Source organism: Apteryx rowi, unplaced genomic scaffold, assembly GCF_003343035.1.
Source record: "Apteryx rowi isolate R43461 unplaced genomic scaffold, aptRow1 scaffold_90, whole genome shotgun sequence".
NCBI classification, from domain to species: Eukaryota; Metazoa; Chordata; class Aves; order Apterygiformes; family Apterygidae; genus Apteryx; species Apteryx rowi.
The window spans coordinates 1475276-1499832 of NW_020451205.1; the positions used below are offsets into that span (position 1 = coordinate 1475276).

The 24557-nt window shown below is 39.6% G+C and overlaps 1 protein-coding gene across 7 annotated transcripts in view; it reads left to right on the top strand.

Annotated features, from left to right (window-relative positions):
* The window catches only part of PWWP2A (PWWP domain containing 2A), a 43809-nt gene that overhangs the window by 12863 nt on the left and 6389 nt on the right, over positions 1–24557 (top strand). The window contains exons 2-4 of one of the 7 annotated variants that reach the window (XR_003257767.1): positions 775–2481; positions 9535–9689; positions 16863–23085. Coding sequence is in view for 3 of the 7 variants with exons in the window: in XM_026091394.1 (XP_025947179.1) it covers positions 775–2467 (1693 nt within the window). In the remaining 4 variants the exon portion in view is untranslated. Of the gene's footprint in view, positions 1–774; positions 5719–9534; positions 9690–13639; positions 13759–16862; positions 23086–24557 lie in introns of those variants that run through there. The other 6 variants (XR_003257766.1, XR_003257768.1, XR_003257765.1 and 3 more) reach the window with 6 other exon arrangements.

Below are 24557 nucleotides of genomic sequence, written 5' to 3' on the forward strand. Positions count from 1 at the left end.
AGCAGTACAGATCTTGAAGTGCCTAGAGCTTTCGGGAGAAAAGTAGGCAGTAGTTTAAGGTGGTAATCTGCTTGCAGAACAGGGGGGAAAATGATTTGTACCAGACTGAAATGGTAAGGATATTTTTGCTGGAATAAACTTAAACGGTCTAGAAAGGCTTATGCTGTAATGCATCAGATAATCAACTGCTGTTCTTTCATGGATGTTTCTTGTATATGAGGAATGACAGCACTATCTCTAAAATGCTAGTATTTATTCATTGTATATTTGCCATGATTAAATCTAGAACAAATTCAGTGTTTTGTGCTATGCCAAAAATTGAAGAATTATATAAAACAATGAAGATGCCTTCTTCACTTAAATTGACTTAATATAGAAAYCTTGTGCAGGTTTGGAGTTGAGGGCATGTCTTGCTGAGTGTGTAGTTTGTGTGTTTTTAAGCATTTTCTAAAAATATAGAGATCTTTTAATGCGGTCTCTAGAGGGTTTTTTTGTGTAACATGTTCAGCACTTCTTTACTATAGTTATGTATTTTTGATACAACAGGATTTGATGCAAGTGAAGTTGTGTATTTCACATTCTCTGCTGACTTGGTTTTGGTATCCTGCTTTTTGAAAACTTAAAGTAAGTCCAGATATGATGCTTTGACTTTGCCCAGCACCTGTCTCTCTCAAATGGTAGTTTTGTAATGTAGACAGCTTCTCAAACTTTTTTTTTTTATACAGCAAAAAATCCATCAAAACCTTTAATATGTTCTTTCTTTTTCTCTTTAAGGTTTGGACCCCATGGAATCCCTGTGACCATATTTCCTAAAAGGGAATACAAGGATAAACCTGAAGCCATGCAGCTCCAAAGTAAACCATTCCAAGATGAGGCACAAGTGAAGTGTGAATCTAATGCTGCAGTCCCTGATGACTCTTCTCCCACGCAGCCATCAGAACCTAGCCTAGCTAAAAGCCTATGGACTTCTAAACCACCTCCTCTCTTTCATGAGGGAGCGCCATATCCTCCTCCTTTGTTTATCAGGGACACCTATAACCAGTCAATACCTCAGCCTCCACCCCGGAAAATTAAGCGGCCCAAGCGTAAAATGTACAGGGAGGAACCCACTTCTATTATGAATGCTATCAAGCTACGACCCAGGCAGGTCTTATGTGACAAGTGCAAAAACAGTGTTGTTGCAGAAAAAAAAGAAATTAAAAAAGGTGGCAATGCAAGTGACTCTTCAAAATATGAGGATAATAAAAAACGAAGAAATGAGAGTGTGACTACTGTGAATAAAAAACTTAAGACTGACCATAAAGTGGATGGAAAAAGCCAAAATGAAAGCCAGAAAAGGAACGCTGTGGTCAAGGTTTCAAATATTGCCCACAGCAGAAGCAGAGTAGTTAAAGTTTCTGCACAAGCAAATACTTCAAAAGCGCAGTTAAATACGAAAAAAGTTCTCCAGAGCAAAAACATGGATCATGCAAAAGCTCGGGAAGTCTTGAAAATGGCCAAAGAAAAGGCACAAAAGAAGCAGAGTGCAACCTCCTCTTCCAAAAATGCACATTCAAAGGTCCACTTCACACGGCGTCTTCAGAACACCAGCTCAGGTTCCCTCCCACCCCGATTGCGTTTAAAGCCACAAAGATATCGAAATGAAGAAAATGACTCTTCTCTCAAGACAGGACTTGAGAAAATACGGAGTGGCAAGATGGCAACCAAGCCCCAGTCTCGCTGCTCCTCCACCCGCTCAGCAGGTGAGGCCCCTTCAGAAAATCAGAGCCCCTCAAAAGGCCCTGAAGAGGCCAGCAGTGAGGTTCAGGACACAAGTGAAGTGCATGTAACTGTTGATCAGGATGAACACCAGACATTGGGCAAGAGAGGCAGCAAAAGCAATATAACGGTTTATATGACCCTTAATCAAAAGAAATCTGACTCTTCCAGTGCATCAGTTTGTAGTAGTGATAGCACAGATGATTTGAAATCTACCAACTCTGAGTGTAGCTCTACTGAAAGCTTTGATTTTCCTCCAGGCAGCATGCATGCACCTTCCTCCTCCTCCTCCTCCTCCTCCTCCTCCTCAAAGGAAGAGAAAAAGCTCAGTAATTCCTTGAAAATGAAAGTCTTTTCCAAAAACGTCTCTAAATGTGTCACACCAGATGGCAGGACCATATGTGTAGGGGACATTGTTTGGGCCAAGATTTATGGCTTCCCTTGGTGGCCAGCCCGTATTCTTACCATAACTGTGAGCCGGAAAGATAATGGCCTTTTAGTTCGACAGGAGGCTCGTATATCGTGGTTTGGGTCCCCAACAACATCTTTTCTTGCTCTTTCACAACTATCCCCCTTTTTAGAAAACTTCCAGTTGCGCTTTAATAAGAAGAGAAAGGGCCTTTACCGCAAGGCCATCACAGAGGCAGCTAAGGCTGCTAAGCAGCTGACTCCCGAAGTTCGGGCCCTGCTGACACAGTTTGAAACGTGAACATGGAAAGTAAGGTAGGCAAGAAATCTGAAGGCTCCACAAAATTCATAGCCTAGTTAAAGAACTACCATGAAGGACTTACCAAGTCAGAAGTTGCACTCGGTTGACTGCTCTTTTTATACTAAAATTGTTCCATTTGTAGCAGTTTCTTGAAAGTTAAACAAATTGAACATGCAATCATAATTAGCCTAAAGTAAGAATTTCAGTATTTTTCAAGTGAGTTTTTTGGTTTTTTGTTTGTTTTTTTTTGTTTGTTTTTTTTTAACTCCTCAAACACCCAATGCATAGGAGCCATAGCCTCAGCTGAAAGGCAGCTTATTTGCAGGGAATTTTTTAGTAGTTTCTACCTAGTATGTACCTAGTTGCTGTGTGGCAAAGGGTTAACACAAGGGATGAAAGTAGTAGCTGTGATTTTTATTTTATTTTATTTTTATTTTTTTGTGGCCCATCAGGGAAGTATAGAAACGTAAGCCTTGTCTAAATGGTCTTTAAACGTTATTTCAAATAGTTTCTAATGTATTTAGTCTGGCTGGAGCAAGTGGGTCCAAAGCATGTGTAGACATCTTAAGACCGCGAGGGCCAGTTTAAATGACATTAGAAAACTTAAAAATTTTAAGGAAGAAAAATTCATGTAATTTAAAGACCAGATTAAATGGGGTTTTATCTTAGTGACCACTTCTTAAACACTCAGCCTTTCTATGCACATGGGGGCACAAACATAACACTTCAGGGTCTGAGAAGCTGAGAGGGATGCCTGTAGCTCTAAGACAAAGCTGAGAAGTTGCTCAGTATTTGGGATCAAGGGCTGTTAATGCTGCATAGGTGTGAATCATAACTTCTGGTCTTTCTTCCTGAAGAAATCTTTCAGGCCATTTGCCTGGAGGTTTAGATTAAGAGAGGCTTTGTTTTGAATGTGTAAATAATTGATTGCTTAAATTGGTCAGATTTTCTCCTGACTGGTTGTTCCTAAATTCTTAGGATACGTCCTAGTAAATTACACTTTGTGAATTGTCAGATGTGTAATTGTTGCATTTTGGATGTATCTAACTTTTTTTTTTAATATTTCCGTTTAAGGTATCTGTTTGCAGGTCAGAAAATGAGAATATGTAATTGTGTAATGCTCTGAAATGTAAAAAAAACAAACTGTAAATAAAATTGACTAAATCTGAATTATTTGTGTGTGTTTCTCAAAAAGCTTTGAAAAAATTTCAGGATGTTAGAGTATTTTATATGTATGCCGTGTATAGAGGACACCCTTTTAAAAAGTAAATTGTCCTTTTTCCACTCATTCTTAGATAACTGCTTGATATAAAGTACTATTGGTATACTTAAGCCTTAATTTTGAGATTAAGCAATTATCTGTCCCTTTTGTTTCAAAACTAGCTCTGCAGAGGGCTTTCTGTTTTAGCTGAGGTTCATCAAAATTTTCCCTTAAGTAGGTTTGATTCCATATATTTGAATAAAGACTGTGGATAATGTTACTTGTGCAGTGGGGAAATGTTTTCAATTTTTTCCATCTGTCAAAAGCTAGTCAGGCCCACTCTCCACTGTTACTTCAGCTTTTCTTGCATGTCTGTTGCTCAATGTTGGGCAATTTCATGCAGTTGACTTCACTTTTTTTTTTTTGTTTTCTTTTTCCCCTCCCCGCTTCTAGTTTTGGTCCTTATCTGACCGTATGAATTACCCTGTCTTCTCCCACCCACTCCTGTTTCAGCCTTGCACTGTCTTGTGAAGAATTTGTCAACCTTCATCCTAGAGCAGTTTTCATCCAGTATTTTTTCTGTAATTGCCCATGTAGGCAATCATGACAGATGTAAAAATTTAAGCTTAGACTGAAATTAGATTTTAAACAGACATGAAAATGAGGGCAAGGATTAAATCATCAAACCCTTAAAATCTTTTTAACTTAATCCTAAATTTTATACATTCATGCTACTGTGTGGTCTTTCTTTCAACCCTTTTAAATTTTTCTGTTGTGCCCACAGAACTATCTGAACTCTAAAGTGTTGAACACATGGCAGATCAAATTTCCTGAGAAATATATGGTAATCTCTGTTAGGTGCTAATTGAGCTTCCAAATATATTAGCTTTTCCTTGGCATTCTAACTGTTACAAAAAAAATTAAAAAATCAATGCTTTTTGAATGTGATAAACACACAAATTTCATAATGTGAAAAATCCTGTTTCACTCCTATGTATTCTTTCCTGCAAACAGAAACAGTTACTCTATTTAAGTAAATAAGCCTTTGTTACTAAAGCAGACTGCTTTTTGAAGCTGAGAACCCATACAACATGGTTTAGATGTCGATGCTAGCTTCTTCAGGTTCAGAAGCTCAAACAAACTGGTTATGTTACAGTTGTTCTGAGCCAAATAGTGGTAAAAATATTTACTTTGTTTTGTTTTGTTTTCTTTTTTGAAGACACGAAGGCTTTGTACACTTAACTTTATCCTATAGTTAGAATAGTGCTAGAGCATACATAGTCAAGGTTTGCTCAGGTGGTCACAGCTGAGATAGGAGAGAAACAAGTATTGGGGGGAGGTTTCTTTAGATTGTTTCATGTTCAAAAGAACTGTTAGAAAAGGCACTTTTGAGTCTTAGTTATGACACTTGGTTGATCAGTCTTTTAGGGAGTCGTTATTAAGCTTCATAGTCTGTAGTGAGTGAATGTGCATCATCACTTTAGGCTTAACTGGTCTCAAAACTGATAGACTAATTTTTTTTCACATAACACCACATTGTTAGGTCAAAAATATCCTATTCATACTGTCCTATTTTTTTTTCTCCCTTGTTTTCACTGAAGAGTAGCTGAATGTCTAGATATGACATAGTTGACAGTGGAGTAAATACTGGGCTTGACATGAAGTCTGGTTGAGTAAATACTGGGCTTAACATGAAGTCTGGTTGTTATACTAAGTAACTGTGGTTATAGTGGTATGGATACTGCATATAGCTTTAAAGATCTTAAAGCTAGGCCAAAGCTTGGTGTTCTTTAACTGCAAAACCCACAAACTTATGCACCCATCTGATCCCAGTGATATTAACCATTTGAGCGTGGACTACTGTTCTTACAGTTTGGTACATGTCTACCATCTCTGAATTAGATTGGCAGTATAAATGATTTATCAGATAACTGATGACAGGAGCATGTCTTTACAGTGCCAGGATAGCTCATCTGTGTAATTAAGCAGTGCAACTGTTGCAAGCAGCCTGTGTCTTGTGAAGACAAGCATCAATATAAAGACTGACTCTGTAAGTTTTCTATCAGTTTAATATAATAAATTGCAGACGATATGTTTTTGAATTAATGAAATTCCTCTGAGTAGTTGCTGAATATGCCCGGTATTTCAGTTGGGGGGGGGGGGGAGAGTGAGGGATGGTGATGAGTTTTTAATACAAGCATACTTTGCCTTTGAAGATCTTTAAATTCAGTTAAATGTTCAGGGGAATAGTTATTCCAATACTTACAAACGTGTCCTTTAAAAGGAGTGTTTGAAAGCATGATAACTTCATGAATGAAGCTAGAAGTAAATGTTACATGCTTACATTTCTCTTAAAGAGAATTCTGTGGGAAACTGAACATTTTTTTATTTTTCTAATCAGAGTTACAATTTTATATGGCAACACTTAAATAAGCCAAGCATCTCTGATCATACTGTGTTTTGTTTTACACAGTGTAGTGTTACCATTAGTTTGGAAGCTAGATAATTGAGAACTATTTCACCAAGAGGGCTGTTTAGGGGGGAGACACAAGGATCTTAGCTTTTAATTTAGGCCAACTGTGCAAGGCCTAGCAGATTTGTTTTTCAGCCTGTTTTGGATATCAAAAAAAGAAGCAGTTCCTAAATGTGATTAGATTTAAGAAGGATCATATCAGTGGAAGCAATACGAATTGCTTTTTGCATTGCTAGCCTCAGGTTCTTTTCTAGCTAACCTGAAACTAACTTCCATTCTTGTTGTCCATAAACTTTTGCGTAAGTTGTCATTGTAGAATAGGAACATGAACCTTGGCAAACAAATCTCAGTAGCTAGTCCTCAGTAGCATTACTGCCTGTTCTCAGGAGTGCTCTGTGCAGTACAGTGGGGAAATGGAACTGGCTGCTTGGCTGGAGAGTTCAGGAAAGACAGAAGCTAATAATCAGGGCAAAGCAGTTTCAGTTCATCTCTTTCTTTGGAATTGCATTCTAACAGGTACAAGAATAAGCAAATTCAGTCAATGCAGTGGAATCACTTCATTCTAACTATTATAGATATGACTGTGAATTGGAAGAAAAGTATAGTAAGCTTATAATTACAAGGATAGCAAGATGACAAAATTTTTGTCATAAGCCATTTGGTAAGAGTGTAGGTATCCTATGTACAAACAAAAGTGAAAGTGATCTTTCAGTACAGAGTTGAGATGCTGTATCTTTCCATTTTTATCTCCAGTTTAGTTTTGTAGGGATGTAGATAGAAAAGTCTTATGGAACCTGAAGGAAAAGAGAGGAGATACTGTAAGGAGGAGAAGTATGAGTTGGTTGCCTGAGAATAACGTTACTCTGCATGTTCAGTAGGAGGGAAGAGCCTGCAGAAAAATTCTAGTGAAATGTGTGTCATTGTCACATAAGTCAACTGTTCAAACTTAACCTTTTTCCAGAATTTAAATCAAGCCTGTGGAAGTTGAGTGGCTTGTTACAGGATTGTATGTCACTTTAGGCTATGCTTATATTAATTGTGTGACTTATTTTTAGCATAGGATGTAGTAGCATACCTTTCGATAAAGATCTCCTTTTGTGGGTATACACAGGCTATGCCTGCCATAGTACAGTAAAATCATCCCTATGAATAAAGCAAGTTTTATCAGTAGCAACATAGCTATACAGTAGCATAACTAACTTACGGATTTCTTCCGATATGGCTGTATTGATCAGAGATTGTCCACATTTAATGTAAAGGCAGTTAGAAGCCTGTGTATTGACGACCTTTGTAGTAGCTGTCAAGCTGTATAAAGATCCATTAAATCCTGTTATGTGAGATGTGGATGCAAGTATTCAGCTTCAAAGCATTTTTAATTAGTAGTGAGAAGAACCTCTATTTGGATATATGGTCATTAACAATCATGATGACAATTTCCTATACAGCATTTAAAATACCTCAGTTGCTGTTCTTTGAGACAACTTTATATTTTAGTTTAAATAGTTCCATTACTGTGGTGTTTATCCTTCTAGTGTATTTATAGAGTGCAGCCATTTAACTAGGCAAAATAACGTCCTGTTGTAAGATGGATTTTCTCTTCCCTGCTCATCTTACTGGCATTTCTTTGCACCTGTTCTGGTTTGAACTCATCTTTCTTGGCTATCAGTGGTAAGAACTGTATACAGTACTTTATGTGGAGTTTTACAAAAGTATTCTAGAATGACAGTGATTCTTCCCTAACTCAGAAGTATCTCTGAAGACTGTGTTTGGTTTGGTTTAACTGTTGCTTTCTAATAGTAACTCATAGTTAACCTATGATTTACTGGAACATTGCAGTCTTTTTTCCTATATTAGCTGTGAAATATATGCTAATCTATACTCTAACTTAGACTAATTCATACTTTTTTTTTTTTTTTAAGTTAAACTATGACCCAACTGCCCTCTATGAAAAGAACAGGAAGAAAAACAGCAGTTCTGAGGCATAGTTAAGGAGGCAATGGCTTACAGACTGGCTTAATAGCATGCTTTATCTATGCACAATTTTGTTGGTGGTATCAAGTTCAGCAGCTGGGACAGTATTTGGGCTGTATTTGGGGCAGAATTGCAGCATTGGCTAGCTTAGCYCCATTTATTGACATTTGAAATGAGCTCAGGTCAATGCCACCACTTATTTCAAGGAAAAACATTGATGTTCTTGGTATGAAGTAGGATAAACGACATGGAAAATAAATGTCATTCATAAGAAAAGGTCTTCTGTACGTTGGAAGATCTGAGCCACCTTGCACTTCCAGCAGGAAGGCAAATGGGAGTAAGAGGTTGTCTTGCGTGTCTGCATAACTTTCTCAGATAGTTTGCATATGCACAGTGATGTAAATTGCTATTATTTCCTGTGCTCGTGCTGATGGAGATGAACAGTCTTGTTTTTTCCTATCTACTAACCCAAGGTCCAAGAGGATAATGTTCAGAAAACAGGCTGCAGGTATAAGTTGGAGCAGGGAACAAACGATCCCCTGTTCCAAGTTTAAATTCAGGCTTTGCTCTTCCAAACAGTTCATGAAGACCAATGGCTCTGTGGAGTTTATTTGGGCTACGTGTTAGACTAGTTATTTTCAAGATCAGGGCTACATGTATTTTGAACAACTGTAATGTGATTTCTATGCCAATGATTTTATTCCTCAGTCCAGAGAAGAAAAGGCTATTGGAGCTGCAAATATTGGAAGTCTGCAAATAACTGAAGGATAGGTGCAGAGGCAAAGGGGAAATATGTTTCCATTTAGTTGGAACTAGGACAAGAAATAATAGTTAAAAATACAAGAAGGGGAAGTAAGATTAGGCACTAGAATATATATTTCTTCCAGTTATAAGAGTGAAACCCTGGAGGTCATTTGGGGAGTTGCGTTATTTATATAACTAGAAGCTTTTAAAATCAATAGGTGGGACAAACCTCTGGTGGGCATGGGTCGGGTAGGTTCATCCTGCTTCAGGTATGAGATCGAACAGATGACCTATCCAGACCCTGTTGCGGTTCTGCTTTCTGTAAATTAACAATTCTGACTTTGGAAAAAACGAATGTTTGTATCAATGTGCACATGCTGAGGTATTCTGCCCCATGTGGTCCTGTTCTCAGCCACACAGGAATCTCACTGGGCGTAATGGGAATATGGCCCTCGGAAAATACGTCCTTAGCTTCCATGTGCAGTACAACTGCACTCTATCTCCTGCCAAGGGGCTGCTTCTATATAAAATGATGATGACACTGTTTATCTAAAATGTCAACTTTAAATGAGCTTTTCCTTTTTTAATAAAGCGTTTTGGTCAGTTTTCATGTTTGATTGCTAATGGTTTTGATGTCAAATATGCAATATGAATAAGAAATGTTCTTATGTGGGCCAGCCATGTGCTCTGAATCTGTGATTGGGAAGGCAAGCTGTGTTCTTATGGGCTTGCGTGGTGCTATCGGGGAGAGATGCCGCAATGGAAGTGGAGTGCAATTCCGGTGACAGACGCTGCCCCCCTGTCCTTGCCTGTTTGCTTTGCTGTTCTAACAGGTGCGTAAAGGGGAAGAAGGTACTTGCTTTGTCAGGAAAGTAAGCAGATACAATTCCAAACAAATATTTACTAAGTAATGCAAGATTTATGTTGTTTTTTTTTAAACTTTAATAACACTTAAGGATTTTGTTCGGCTCTAGAAAGCATTAGGTATGTAACTGGTGTTTAACACTGCTGCAGTGGTTCAGAATTTCAAAGCATATAGTAAAAGTTTTGGTAATAGTAGCTCATGAAAAGGAACTAAACCCATAAATAACTGGATTTCTAAAATAAGTTTAGTTAGGGTAAGAACCTCTAGCTGTTCTGCATGACCTGAAAACATACTCCTGGTGCTATGCAGCCAGCTATCTGTATGCATGGGCATTTCGTAAATACTGGTAGGCTGTTTCGTGTAGGCTGGTTGTTTGATCATCTTTAAAACTGAAGTCATTTTGATACTGATTTTACTAAGGCGTATCATATCAACTTTTCTAAGACATCAGCACTAAAATCAGACCTAAAATCAGTTAGTACTTTTTACAGGGATGTAGGTGAGTGTGCTGAGGTGTAGATGAATAGTTCGTTGTGTTGCTAGAACTGGAAATGGTCTAGTTGCTTTTTGCTCGCAGATCATATGCTCTTCTGTTGATGACACAGGTGGAACCTTAATTGGAAGGTGACTGACAACAAAATCATTTTCTTTTAGCCCTCTCTAATGTTTTCCTAATAGGCATAAATTTTGCGTCTCCTTTGTGCTTCTTCCTTTTCCTTTTTTGTTAAAAAAAAATACCAGGGAAGTTTTTTTGCTAGGGATTGTAATACTGTAATATTAAGTGGCTGAAGCATGAGCAATAAGAGGAGGTAATTTTTATCAGATTACTGTTACTGGTTTTATGATGTGCATTTGACTTGGATGCCTTGAAAGACACTGGGAAGATGTTTGTGAAAGCTCTCAAATCACTCCTGATTCCCAACAAGTCCTTCAACAAAGCCAAGAGACAAGTCCTACTACTAAAAATAGCCTCCTCCCCAGAAAAGAGAGAAATCAAAAATGTTTTCCTGTATTTCTGCTAGTAGAAAAAAAAAAAAGATTTTTCTTTATAAGTTGCCATTAATAATTATATCTGAAGGTTTTAAATGTTGATTATTTTTTGGTTGGAATACATACTGGCAGTATTTAATTATTTTAGGAAAAAAATAAGCCTTTCTGTGAGATTTTCCAAGAATATTGAGGGATTTGGGGACCCAATCTCTTCAGATAAGTTTATATAAAGATGCTGGTTTGGGCAGGTTTTTAGAAATTATTGATACTGTGTTACAGGTTTCAGAGAATTAGGCACGTTAACTGAGGATTGTATTATTACTATTGGTTTTCCTGGCAATTAAGACGCTATTGTTAAGGATCCTCTTAGGCTGTAGAGGAGCGCAGCGGCTCTGCTTTCTTTTAGTAATTCATTACCTGGAATATGATCACTCCTTATAACTAGGTAGGATTTGGATTTGTAGCAGTTATGCAATATTTGCTGCTTCTTCTGTTGCATAGTTTTGTATATAGCAAAAGTGTTAGCCTCCTAAAGAAGTTGCATCTGTGTTACTGTACGTATTCTTAAATTTGGGGATATCTACTTTTAAAACTGTGTCTTTCATTTAAAGTATGTGATGGGAGATTTGCTGGTTTTACTTTCCTTGTCCTTCTGGGCTGCCTTTTCTTCTCCCCGTGACTTGGCTGTTGTCTTTCTGCTCTTCCCTTGAAGAGGGAAAGCAAGTGCTTTGAAAGGCTGTGCAGCTCTCTGGCCATGGGTGAATACACAGGCACCTGGAGAGTTTTCCCATTAAAAACCCAGAATCTGTATTACAGTGATAACTCCCAGGAAAGCAGCTGTGTAAACTGGAGTTCAGTGAGGCAGATTTTCGTGATACCAGGCCATAAGCCCTGTCGATGCTTGTCCTAACACCCATGCTTGCCTTTATTACTGGTGGTAATTTTTATGGTGAATCCATAGCCTCCAGGAGTTGGAAAAAACTACTTTGAAGTGCTGTCTAGAGAGCTGTAGGTGTGCTGGCGTCACCCGGGAGCCGAGCCCTCGGAACGAAGGTTCGGCAGTGGCTGATCTGCAAATCAAGGATTGCACAACGGAGCGAGCGAGCTCAGGGAATGAATGATCGCTAAAACAGACGAACCGCTGCTCTYCCCGGGGCCGGGGCGTTCAGCGACGCCGGTACCGAGCTGACACGGGCGCTTGGACGCGGCGAAGCTTTGTTCTCCGGGGACGCGTCGTTCTCTGTGGCAACTGGGCTCTTGGTGCCCTTTGTGCTCTGCGCCTTGTCGGGGCTCCGCGTCGGTCGGCCAGGGAGATCCTCACGCTGAGAAGGGCTCCTCTGCGCTGCGCTTCGTGGGCTTCAAGGAGTCTAACGGACCGGTGACTGCACGTGCGCCGTTCCATTTTTCAGTCACCTTATCTGAGGAGCCTACTTCTGTGTATTCCTACGTTAAACCTTTTCTATACAAAACACTGCTATTGATCCAAATAAAACATAAAAACTATTACATCTTAATTGGGCAGCTTGGATCCAGTCCAAGCTTATTCCTCCCTGGTCTGTGCTAAATCCATATATAGCACACTCAAGCCAACCTAATGGTAACTATACAAAGATTCCATCACAAAATATTCTATATTCATTAATTTTGACAAGCGTGCAAATAACAAGTGCATGTTTGGTATGTATTGGAATGGCAAGTTTCTGCAATAGTTAGAAACCTTCTCTTGAAATAAATCTATTTTTAGTCAACTTCTTTTTCTAAGAATTTTGGCTTCAGAATTGTAATTTCCCTGAGAGCAACTGGACTATTTGCTTTTTCATCTTTTGTTGTCTTAGTTTTCTTCAGTACTTCAGTCACTTCAGTAAATATAACATCACTGGGAAAAAGGCTTTGAACTTCAGTTTGTAGATTGTGCAAGGGACCAAAGGGGGATTTATTTATTTATTTATTTATTTATTGTTAAGTTTTAAGGAACAAGAAGCCAAATTGAAAGAAACCACAGTATACTTTATATACTATGAGCCGTCTGCTTCTCTTTTAAGCAAATTAATTGCTGCAATAAAGAAGTTCTTGGTAGTTTGTCCAGAACTAATGTAGTGTGCGCTACTGTGCGTTGTTTTGTGTGAACATACAAAGCCAAAAGAAGACACAGTTTCAACTCCTGTCTTTTTTAGTTAGAGGGAAAAAATGGTGTCTCATCTGGGAGTCATGTTTTACAAGGGAAAGGAATAGCTGGTATTCTTCAAGCCCATTCTTAGAAAGCAAGACAACTCTAAGACATGGAAGAAAGTAATGGTTGACTAGAGATTTGGCTAACAGTCGAATTGTTGCAATGGCGAGTAGTCTGCCTAGCTGCCACCCTTGTCTTTTCATTTTTCAGTATATGAAAAAAATCTGGTTTATCACTGGCTGCACTGCAGAATGGATGCAGATGCTACCAATTTAGAATAGACGGTGCTCTAAATTTTTTTTTTTACTGTTTAGATGCTGGAAAGGTAATGGTCACCATGAATTGAAATCCATTACTTAAGTTTCACTTATTCGAGACAGTTACTTTGTCCAGCAGAATTTCCTAGGATCACTGTGGCTTTGAGCACCGGTTCTTTTGTGGGCAGTACAGTGTGTCTCTGCGTATGGCATATACTTTGTTTTGCTGTCTGCTGGTTTTGTTTGCTAAATGCTGTGTTATTTCCGCATAAGATAAACTCATGCGGGTCAAGTCCAGTTTAAGCTTGAAAAAGTTGATATCTAGTTTTTCTGTGAGTTTTTAGTGTCTTTTCGTGGCACAGTGTTTTCTGGAAAGCAAAAGAAGTCTACCCAGTAGGAATTCAGGGAGGCAAGCGGGTTTACTGTGTTTTTTTTTTTTTTTTTTTTTAACCATCATGAATGAATTCTTTACTTCTTTTAACTGGATTTTTTCTACCATAGGTCTCAACAAATGGCAGCATTTTACATCAGACTGACGAGTCCTGCTGCTCCCTTGCAGTGTCTGACAGACCACTGTGGATTCAGATTGGGGGCACTGAAGTTATCAGTGAAATTGGCAGGTCTGTCTGTTTTAAGCCCTGCCTTAAAGAAGGGGGCACTATGTTGTCAACTAATCATATGCAAAGCAGGTTAGGAGAGAGGTAATGAACTACCTGTTATTTTATTYCCCTCTTCTTTTTGAATACTTCAAATACAGCTTGTTCTCCCTGACCTAACCCGATGTCAGGATTGACATGTATTTTCTTGAAAAGATCCACACTAAGTTTCTCTTTAGACTTGCTTATTAAATTTTGCATTACATGATCAGATTAAATACCATGGCAGTTAAAATGTAAAGGCAAAAAAGAATGATTTAAAAATAAGATTGTATCCCTTAAACCAGCAGTTCTCAAACATTTTTGTGTGGATCACATCCTAGTAGGAACCACCTTGTGGGCAGTTCTTCCGTTATCTGTGATTATATGTGCTGACATTTTAGTCCTTCTAATGAAACTTAGTAGATAAAACAAGGAGGAGAACTGAAAACATGAGCAGCAAGTTCTGGATGAGAAACTCACAAGTGGTGTATGGACTGTAGTTAGGGAGCCCCTGTTCTGGGAAAATGAAGTTGTTTTTCTTCTCCCCCCCCCCCTTTTTTCTTTCCAAAGCCCTGATTTGAGGGGAGTACCTGTATTTAGGTTAAGACTTAATATAAATGGTTAACTTTAAATGTATGCCAAATGTAATGGAATTCAAAGCACAAGAAGATACTTAAGATTATTGGGAATTTGAGCCTAGATGTGTATTTACTACTTAGATTTCATATGGGTGCATGCATGTCTTTACATTTTTTTTGAGATGGAGAGGAAATAGGACAGCGAGGAGAACTTATATTTATTGTAAATGGAGTTTGATTTACATGAAGAATTCATGCTGTATGAATGTAAAAGAATTGGATCCAGTACTATCCTATTGCATTAGGTTTGGGATTAGATATTAGATATGTTTTGGGTTTGGTTTTTATAATCTGAGATTTGTTGCTGGTAAAACATAAGACTTGACTATCACTGAGGATGTGAGACTAGTAATGTTCCTGGAGTCACTAGAGMGGGTGTATAAACTTCAACAGGAGAAGCTGGTACTAAATAAGGGTATTCTGGAATCTTTCAATGAAAAGAATCAAAAAGTAGCAGCAAACTGTAGGAACTGGCTTGTTTAGTAACACGAGTGCCATGTTTGTAATGATCAGATTTTGCCAGCTATTGATTCTGGAAAGCGCTGTGGCTCTGTCAGTTGCTATGTTGGTAGATGAGGTGTAAAAAGTAAAACCGCATACGTCAGAATGAGTAAACACTTGCGTTAGCTACCTGCTCATTTATTCAGACAAGCTAGTAATTGTATACATGTTCAGACAATTGAACCAAATTCTTGTCTTGTTTATTCCTTTGCAGATCACAGAAGTTTGCTAGCTAAAAATAGTGTCACTGAGGCTTGAATTTGGAAGTGCATGTGTTTGAACATATTGCCCGAACTGTCATCCTACCTTTTATAGGATTTCTGATATTTCTGAGTAGAGTTAGGTTCTGTGACATGCCAGAAAAGCTTCGCTTTGCAAGGCTTCTTGGATACACGGCACTAATTTAATATTAGTCTTATTTTGGAGAATTTCATATTGACCATATGATTTAATGACCAATATCAGATGTTTTGCAACCTGGAATACTGTGGTGTTTAGTTACCTGCACCAACAGTAAGTGCTGTCTAGTACAGAGGGAAAAATACAGTAGTTCTTCCTAACTTTATCTAACCTCCTTCTCTGCACATTTATATCGTGCATCTTGGAGTGGCACGTAGTTAAAAATGGACTTCATTGTAAAATAATTCTGAATAGCAGACCCAAATGAGGATCTATTGGGCATTAGAACAAATGCCTATGTGGTTAACTTGACTGTCTATGTGTAGCAACCAGACACATCTTTGTCTGGATCTGTTAAATTTCATAATTACTCATTTCCTCCTTTCTGTATCAAGTTTCCCAAAATTTCATTCCTGTTTTAATTCTTTCTACTGCATTATATAGGATATAAAATGAATTGTTTTTTCTGTGTTTTATGTTGTCCTTTCTGGGCACAATGAGCAGCTCAGCGATCGAGAAATTGCAGTTATGCTCCTTCTCTTCCTTGCCTCCTCTTGCGTTAGGACTGTTTTCACCAATTCCTCTCTTCTGTTCATTTTTTATATCTCTTTTGGTTATTATTCAGGAGAGTTGTCTGTTTAGAAGGAACTTTGGGATTTTCATGCCAATGTTCTGAGTCTCTTATTTGCACTGTGCTCTGTTGTTCACAATGCTGTTGGCAGTGCTGAAAAATGTATATATACAGCTAAAGTAATGTTGGCAGTTTGAGGCTCAACAGAATTGTAAAAGGAATCAATGTGGCCGGCCTGCTTCTGTTGGAACTTTTTTGTACCCTTCCTTGTATGTTTTTTGAGCAAGGGGTTGGACCAGGTGACCTCTGGTGGTCTCTTCCAACTTATATTATTCTTTAACTCTGGTTTTCAATGTTACAGAAGTGGCAAGTCAGTGCAGACTATACTAACTCTGTACTATGCTAAATGGTTACTGACTGTTGGTGGTCCCATGCAGTACTTATTACTTGGACTGTTTTTATCTGCTTGATCATTATTTTATTAGAGTTGTATGGGGAAAATGGGGAAACATAAGCAATAATTGAAAAGAAACATGATTAGCAGCTTTATGCTTGGGTGCTCCCTTGCATTCTTTAGGTCTCGGTAGCTGTAGGACACATTCAGAGWGCCGCTACCCTGACAGCTTTAGTTTTATATTATAAACTGTACGTCATTGTAGAGACTTTGTATATTAATCTCCCTCCTTCCTTAACTATCTCTAAACTACTTTAAAAATTCTCTTGATGCTGAAACGGGGTGAGACATAGCATAGATCAGTATGGTAGCTTCTCCAAAAACTCCAGTCAACTGAGGAGTTTGTTCACTTGTATATGTCTTATAATAATGTAAATATTTTTTTCTTTTGTCTTTTGCACACAGTGCACAAAACTGAACAGGTGAACTGGTAGCTTTTTTGGCCATCTCAGATTTTGTTTTCCTATTTTGCAATATATGCTGGAAGACATTTAACCATTTTCCCTTTCTCTCCCCTTTTCAGCTCAGAGACACTAGTCAACTGCTGTTTTTATGGAACCTCACTACACTGCCACGAAGAGCACCAGCTCATCAGGACTGAAAGAAATCTGAGACTGAACTTGTCCTATTTTTCCTCTGAAATCTTCACCAAGTAGTAAACATTTTTTGAAGGGGACAGGGGGGAAATATGTTAAAGCACCCCCTCATACCCTGTTAGGTCACCTGTACCTAATGTACATTTTCTTTAAAATTTAAAAAGATGTTAGGAAATATTTTATAAAACTTTTTTGCAATAAATGACGCATGAAATTATTAAAGACTATATGACACTTACATGCAAGGAACCACTTGAATTATTAGTATGAAGAATCACTGCAAATAACTGGGGTTTTTTTGTAATGTGACAGTCACGTTTGTATGTTTTGATAGGTGCCAGTGTGGAGCCAATTGCCTGGGAAGCTGACTGTAACTTTTGAACTTTTATTTTAATTCTTAACTTTAGCATTGCAATTTTCCATTCTATGAGGCTTAGTTAGTATTTAGTGCAGGTGTTAGAAGAGCTGTGACCTGTGATCAAAAGCATGTCCAAAACCAATTGTATTGTAAAATATGAACAGTCCTGCTATATGAGACCAATATTTCCCACAGAGGTGATGGAAAGGACGGTGACCACAAACTCCATATATCTCTGTATTACGGGAAAGCTCCTTGTGTGAATATGGTTGCATTTTATTTATGCTATTGTAACACTTAGGGAATTGAGGATTGTGGAAAAACATTAAGAAGGGCTACAACACAGAGAGTAGCATTTTGCTTATGATACTATAACAAGATGGGAATCATGAATGGACAGCGATTAAGTGGAATGGCATTTCTATTTCCAATCATGGGTTAATTTTTCCTTTGGACATAAATATTTTTCAGATAGGTAACTAGTAGAACAAAGGTTTTATTAGTGTTTCTGATGGTTGTTGATCTGAGTTGCATTGACTTCTTTGAATAAGCTGTAAATCAAAATAAGAAAGCCAGTGGGTTTTATCCATATTATTGCCCTCCCCCAAAAGGTGTTTGGTAATACTTATTTCAGTGGACCTGGTAAATGCTGGACACACTGTTGAAATACTGAGTTATTAACTATTAATTTATTTGCCACTGATTATTTGACATTGTGTGCACACTTTCTCAGCAGTATCACTTCTTACAATAAATACCCTGCTAAGATCATTATATAACCTGGGAAAATAAGTATTTGTTTGAAAGAAAGGAAAATGTGCACATAATCTAATAAAAGTCAAGTTTTTGTTTCTATAGAAGTGGAAAGACTTGTACTAAACTCTTTTTGTCCTTAGTAATATCCTGATTCAACTGGAGAAAATAAAGTGTCTTTGTCCAGATCATGTAAAACAAAGATACCTTTCTGGAGGTGTCTGTGCCAGCACAAAGACAATTTCACGCCCTTCAGGTATGGAGCCAGAATTAAGAAACATCGAATTTGAAGTTAGGATGAGTCTGTTGTTTGGCTTTGAAACTGGCAACAGGTTCATACTTTTTAAACTATGGGAGAGGAGGGAAGTGAGAGGCTGGAAGGTGGTGGGACAGTGATCCAAGTCCAGGAAATGCGTATCAATGATGCACACACACTGACGCAGTTCAGCCTTAGTATTTATTCAAGTTCTTTTTTTAGAGGTATTTTCTTTATTTATAAAATCAGAAATTGAATACATACTGCCTATTTCTTAAAAAAATTTTTTTAAAGAACAAATTAACAAATTTAATGCTGTACAGTAGGTTCAAATTGTACCATTTTTTGTAATAAACTACAAATATATTTCTTTTTTAATTTGAGATTAATATTTGTTCTACAGTGCTCTTCCTTCTCACTATAGTAAGAGGAGGATCAGCAGTCTGGTCCTGTCCATGGCCTGAGATTTGACTAGAATTTAGGAAGATTGAGACATCGGATTTGAAAAAAGGGGAGATAAGCTGGTGTAGTGAGTTGGTGTGCTCGCCTTTTACCTCTGGAGACCAAACCCCAATTGTATGGATAATGAATTAGGGTCTTGGCCTAATAAATAGTGCTTTTTATCCACACATAAAAAGAAAAAACAAAAAAAGAAGCCACCAAACAACATGGCACAAAACCGTTTCTGCTCAGGAAAAAGGCCCAAGACTGTAATAGCAGGGTTATTGCACATTGGGATTGAAAAGTGATTGATGCTGTAAGTAGAAGCCAGTAGTGCCTGCCTGTGACATCTGACTCTTGACCAGTGCTCTTATTCCCTCACCTGCACGAGCACTTGTGCACAGCAGCTGAAATATAAAAAACACTTAAGAGAGATGCAGGTCTCTGCATTGGAGAATATGGGTATATAAGCAAATAGCATAAAAATAGACAAGGTAGCTAACTGTATTTGCATTTGTTTTCCAAGAAAGTATTGCAGCCATTTTGTTTGAAACCAGATTTTCATTTTGAAATGAAATTGTCAGGGATATTCTAATGATAGAGAATTACAGTAATGTATTGCTTTTCACTTTTTTGCTTTAGTTGCTTAATATTTAAGCTTTGCTCCGTGCTACCTTCTTGTCTGTATATTGAATGGTCACTATGCCTCTTTCATTTTGTAGACKTGAATGAGGAAAATATGATTCACCTTTTAAGGTTTGCTGAGAAGTAAATGATAAAGAATGTTGTGTAACATTTATTCAAATAAAGCCTTGATTTTTTTCAGTGCTCTTTTAAAGGGAAATAATGTTGGATAATGTTTTTATGTCATAACTTCCTTGTTTTATTAGTCCTTGACCCACAAGCCTGTGGTTTATGTTTAAAGTTTTTTTTGTTTTGTTTTGTTTTTAATTAAACAGAGATTAAACTGAGGCTACTAATCCACTGTTGGAAGTGTATCATCTGAACAAATCTCTATCCAGCCCTGCATTTCACCACAGTGGCTAAAACACATCAAGTCCTCAACCAGCCAGATATTTTCCACACGGAATAGGAAAAAGCTTTCCTTTTTCTTCTTGTGTAAATAGCAACAAGAGATTACATGTGCTCTSTAAAGGCAGGTACAAAGAAACCATGATGGCTCTGATGCACAGCTGCGACTGAGAAGCGCTAAGTCCGGGTTAAAAGGAGGCAAGTGGATGCCATGGTAAGAGGTTGCTGCCCCTTCAGAGGTGCTTGCAGCCCCGTCCAGGGGTGCCGAGCGTGCTGGGCGCGAGCGCCCGTCCCCCGGCGCTGCCGCGCGGAGGGAATCTGATCGCTGCCAGCCGCAGCCTGTGCCGTCGCTCCGGCGGGAAGGCGCAATGCAGCTGGAGCACAGCAAAAGCGTCGGGCCTTGGAGTACCCGCGCTCTGCCTGCTGATCTCCTCTTTGACTAGTTTTTACTTGTTATAGTAGCGGTTTCAGACAAGTCTGTCCATTGCAGGTAAGTGTAATAGGATACTTCTCCGTTTAGGGAAGAAATGCCTTGCGCCGAGTGCCATTATCTCCTGCTAGCGCTTTAGGGCACGGTGCGCCGTAAGCGGGAGCGAGTCACTGTAACAGCCGGCTCACCCGGCCCAGCCTTCGGTCTCCAGCACTGCGCTGCAGCAGGGCCGAGTCGGGGAGTGTTTCTTCACGTGGCAGAATCTATAGGAGTTGCGTGCTCCTAGGAAATATAAAATAGCATTTATACAGATTACTTCCACTTACATTTTTATTACTTTAAAGAAAAGGTATCCTAATTTTACTTGAGCCCTTAGGTTAAACATCAAATAAGCTGCTTAGATAAATCTGACTTTGAGGAAGTTCTTATTTCAAGGAAATATTTGTCTTTTTTTTTTTTTTTTGAGGCTCACGGTAGCCAGGAACTAGCAGGTGATACAAAAATACCAGCCCTTTTGTAAGTAAGGTGTTTTGTTGCAGTGACCTGTCGGCAATAGTCAAAAGTCTTTCCCAAAAATTGAATTAACTTCTGGAGTGAAGTGGCATAGTGCATGTATACAGTCTGTAGCAACTATTATCTTGGTGCTTTCATGCTTTTAAAATCAGTTTGATGCCTACTATAACTGTGAGCAGAATCTCCATATCTGTCTTTTGCTTGGAACAGAGATCCAGCATATTGCTTTTTTCTTTTGCTTTAGAGGGTTGCTTCTTATCCTGTCCAGATTACAGGAACTGCCGCTTTCTTTCTCTCATTATTCGTTCACTCTTGCAGCAGTTCCCTGTGAATCGGTTATTCTCATTAGGGTTTGGTGAAGAGGGGAAATCCTGCTGAACTGTAATTGCTCGCTAATGGCTTCTCCTTTGTGACATTGTGCTGGTGGCGGCTCGCTGTGGGAGCCTGCTGGATTTGCCGCATGACTATGGCACCCACACGGCCCTTAACCATACAGATTTCAGAGGGCTGCAATTACTCCATTGATTAATCTTCCCTCCAGTAGCTGGGTGATGAAACAGTAATCCAGCCTTCGGCGGTGAAGCCAGTCCTGCACAATACCGCTCAGTAATGGTGTTTACTGCTTCCCTGAAGCATCAGAGGGTGATACTTAATGAGGGCAAAAGTGCACGGAGCGGCTGCTTACTGCAGCTGCTGGCGCAGGGAGGTTGCGTGATGACTTGCCAGCCAGAACACGAGGGACACGTATGGCCGAGTAAGGCTGCTTTTCGGGGTGAGAGCAATGGGCAGATTCCTTCAGGAAGTAGGTAAATCAGTAACAGAGAGATGAGGCAGTAAATTCAGCCATTGCCACCTGCTCGTTGTTATTCGGCATCGCGCGGTGAGGAGCGTAGCGCGAGGCCGAGAGCAGCGATCTGCCCAGAGCCTCGGCTGTGAGTAAGGAAGTCGTGCAAGGGGCTGCTCTCACGCTGCCTTCGTGCTCCCGAGTGTCGGGCTGGGCTCATTCTCCTGACTGGCAGTATCCTCCAGAGCTAGTAAGAATATGAGGGGCTGCCGAGGCTTACGTGGCGAGGTCCTTTTCATGCTTTTGTGCTGACTGGACAGTTGGGGACACAACAAGGTTGGAGTGATTCTCCGATGCATAAAATGGCTGTAGCTGTGCTTTGCAGGGAGCGTCCATAAGGCAGCAGAGAATCTGGACCATTTAAAAAAGCAGCTCGTCCCTCTGCTCAATCAATGGCAAAGTAATGCTCAAACTGCCAAATGCTAATGAGCGTGCAAGGAGACTGTCAACAGAATGACAAAGTAATATCAGCAGGCCTCTAAGCAACTGCAGGGATGGTAACAAGCCAATGTGAATATTGCTTTGGTATCAACTGCCACTCACTGTTGTCATTTTTTCCTGTTGTTCACTTGTCCTCACTCACGTGCTTGTAAATGGATTTGTCACTCTGCGGCTCCGTGCAGGAAAGGCTGAGTGGAGTCGTAGCTTTAGAAAGGAAGCGCTCCTTGAGGTTCAGTGCATACTGGGTGGCGGTAGAAAAATAAACACTGTATTTTCTCATTCATGCAGTGCTAGCAGCATTTTTTATTTGCATTCTGCAGCCTGTTTTTATGGTTCTGTTCATGCTTCTCCCTTGCGTTTCTGTGGTTTTTGTTTTTATTTACTCACTGCATTTGGAGCACAAGCCAGGGGCTGAGGTGGGCAGACTGTACACCAGTGCGTAGTTTGGGGGAAAATTCTGAATTTGGGAGTTTTTCAAAGTCAAGCAGGGATACCACTAACTTTGAAATCCAGAATTTCAGCTAAGAGCTCTCAGTCTAACAGCTTAGGGACTTGAATTTCTAAATGTGGTTGTCTTGCTCATTAAATATTAAACTGATCTAAAGGCTGTATCTACTTGCTGCTTCATTCAAACACTTAAGTACTTTGAGCCATCAGAGAAAGGCACTGGGACTGTTGTTTCCAGAGTGTAAAAGGACCATGCTAAATATAAGATCCAAGAAATACTAATACTGTTCAGATAGATATGGGTAATCCTCTTGTGATTTACTGGGTTTGCTCTGTTTACCTTTAAAAAGATAACACATTGCAAATGAGCTCTGAGAACAGGGACTGCCTGAACCATACCTTTTTATTAATACGCTGAAACAATATCAAGAGCCATTAGTTGCATTTGGCTTATTAAACTTGCTACTGGCTCCATGTGTCATAGCCTCAGCTGTATTTTTGCATGGACTGGGAATGCACAAGCACATTGGGTCCCAGAGAGAACAGCTGCTTGAAGGGCTAGGGGACAGTGTCTGCAGCGGTATTCAGCGCTGCAGTAGCGCTTCCAGCCTCCTTTTTTCCCCAAAGTTTCCAAATATTCCAGTTCCTCCATTTTTGCATAGAAAAGTGCCTCAGCAGGAAACGCCACACCCACACGAGCTAATGGAAATGTGTCAGTCTTCACAGAGATCGAGAAAGATGCAATGGTCAAAAGCTGTGCTCAAACGCAATTAGCCGAGCAGAGCCCAGCAGCCCTGCTGCCTCTCCAGGGGCCCGTCTTGGCACTTGGCCTGTGCCAGCACCACTCCAGGAAYACATTTAGGAAGCTACACCAGCAGCCAGGCACAAAGCTGCTGACTAGACTAGATAATACTGTTCCCCACCCCCCCGTCTTCCTCACACCTCACATAACTGATGCATCAGTCTATCTGCAGCAAGGGTGTTGTCTGGTGACACCTCCAGCGTTTCTGCGCGCAGGGCTGTACCTGAAGGACAGGCTGTAGTTTACATTCCAAAGTTAGAACTGGAAAAGAAAAAACCTGCCCAACAATGTATCAATATTTATACCAGATTAATGGGCATGCCTGATGTCTGAGGGCTTAGAAGTCTCTTACTGTAGCTGGCTGCTGCTGAATGGTCATGTTCTTGGTCAGCAGTAGTGCGAGAACCACGCACAGGCAACCAAATACCAGTGCTGATCCAGTCACTAAAATGCAGCTGAAAGATGTGGTGCAGGCAGGAATACCAGAATCCTGTTTTTTTTAGGCTAAGAACACATCAGGTGATTAACAGTCTCCGTAGAGCTAGGAAAGGCTATTCCACTCTGTTCACTTAAGGAATACTGGCTTTGTAGATCTCCTCCTCGAGGACCACCTGCTAACGAGAAATGGTCAAGTGTTGATACTCCTTGCTGAGTCCAGGGTTGAGTCATAGCTGCAAATGGTGAAGCTTCCAATTGGAAAGATTACCACTGAACATGCAGAATCAGAAAAAAGTGGTTAATAGCTTTCAGTTGTTTTAAGATGTTTAATCTATAAATGACTTTGCTCTGTCAGGGTAGGCTGTAATGACTCTGGCTTAATGCCACAGCAGCCGAGAGCCTGACAATTTACTGTGCCTCGGGAGACTGTTTCTTTGACAAACAGGCTAACCAGAGCCTCTGCTGATAAAAGATACTCCCTAGCAATTACATCCTTTCGAGCAGGAGGCTGCACGACTTGTTCTTGCTGAACAAGAAAATGCTGGGTTCTTCCAAACAGGGAAAGCATGTGAATGACCAGTGTATTAATGCTGTACATTAAATGTGCCCATACACATCTTTCTTACCTATTTTTCAAAAGAGCTAGTACGCTAATATAATTGGTTCTTGGCTGCAGCAGCCTGCAACAGAGCTTGGCTGTTGCAGTAATCCTTTAGGAATAACACAGCTAATTAAAACATAAGAACTGGTGACTAGCAGCTTCTCCTTTCTGTACTGTCTGTGCTAGTCAGCAGAAGGTAGATCTCAAGGAAGTTTTGTGTTGAAATGTGCTAATCGGGGAAGGAAGGATTCAGCTTCAAAGCTCGG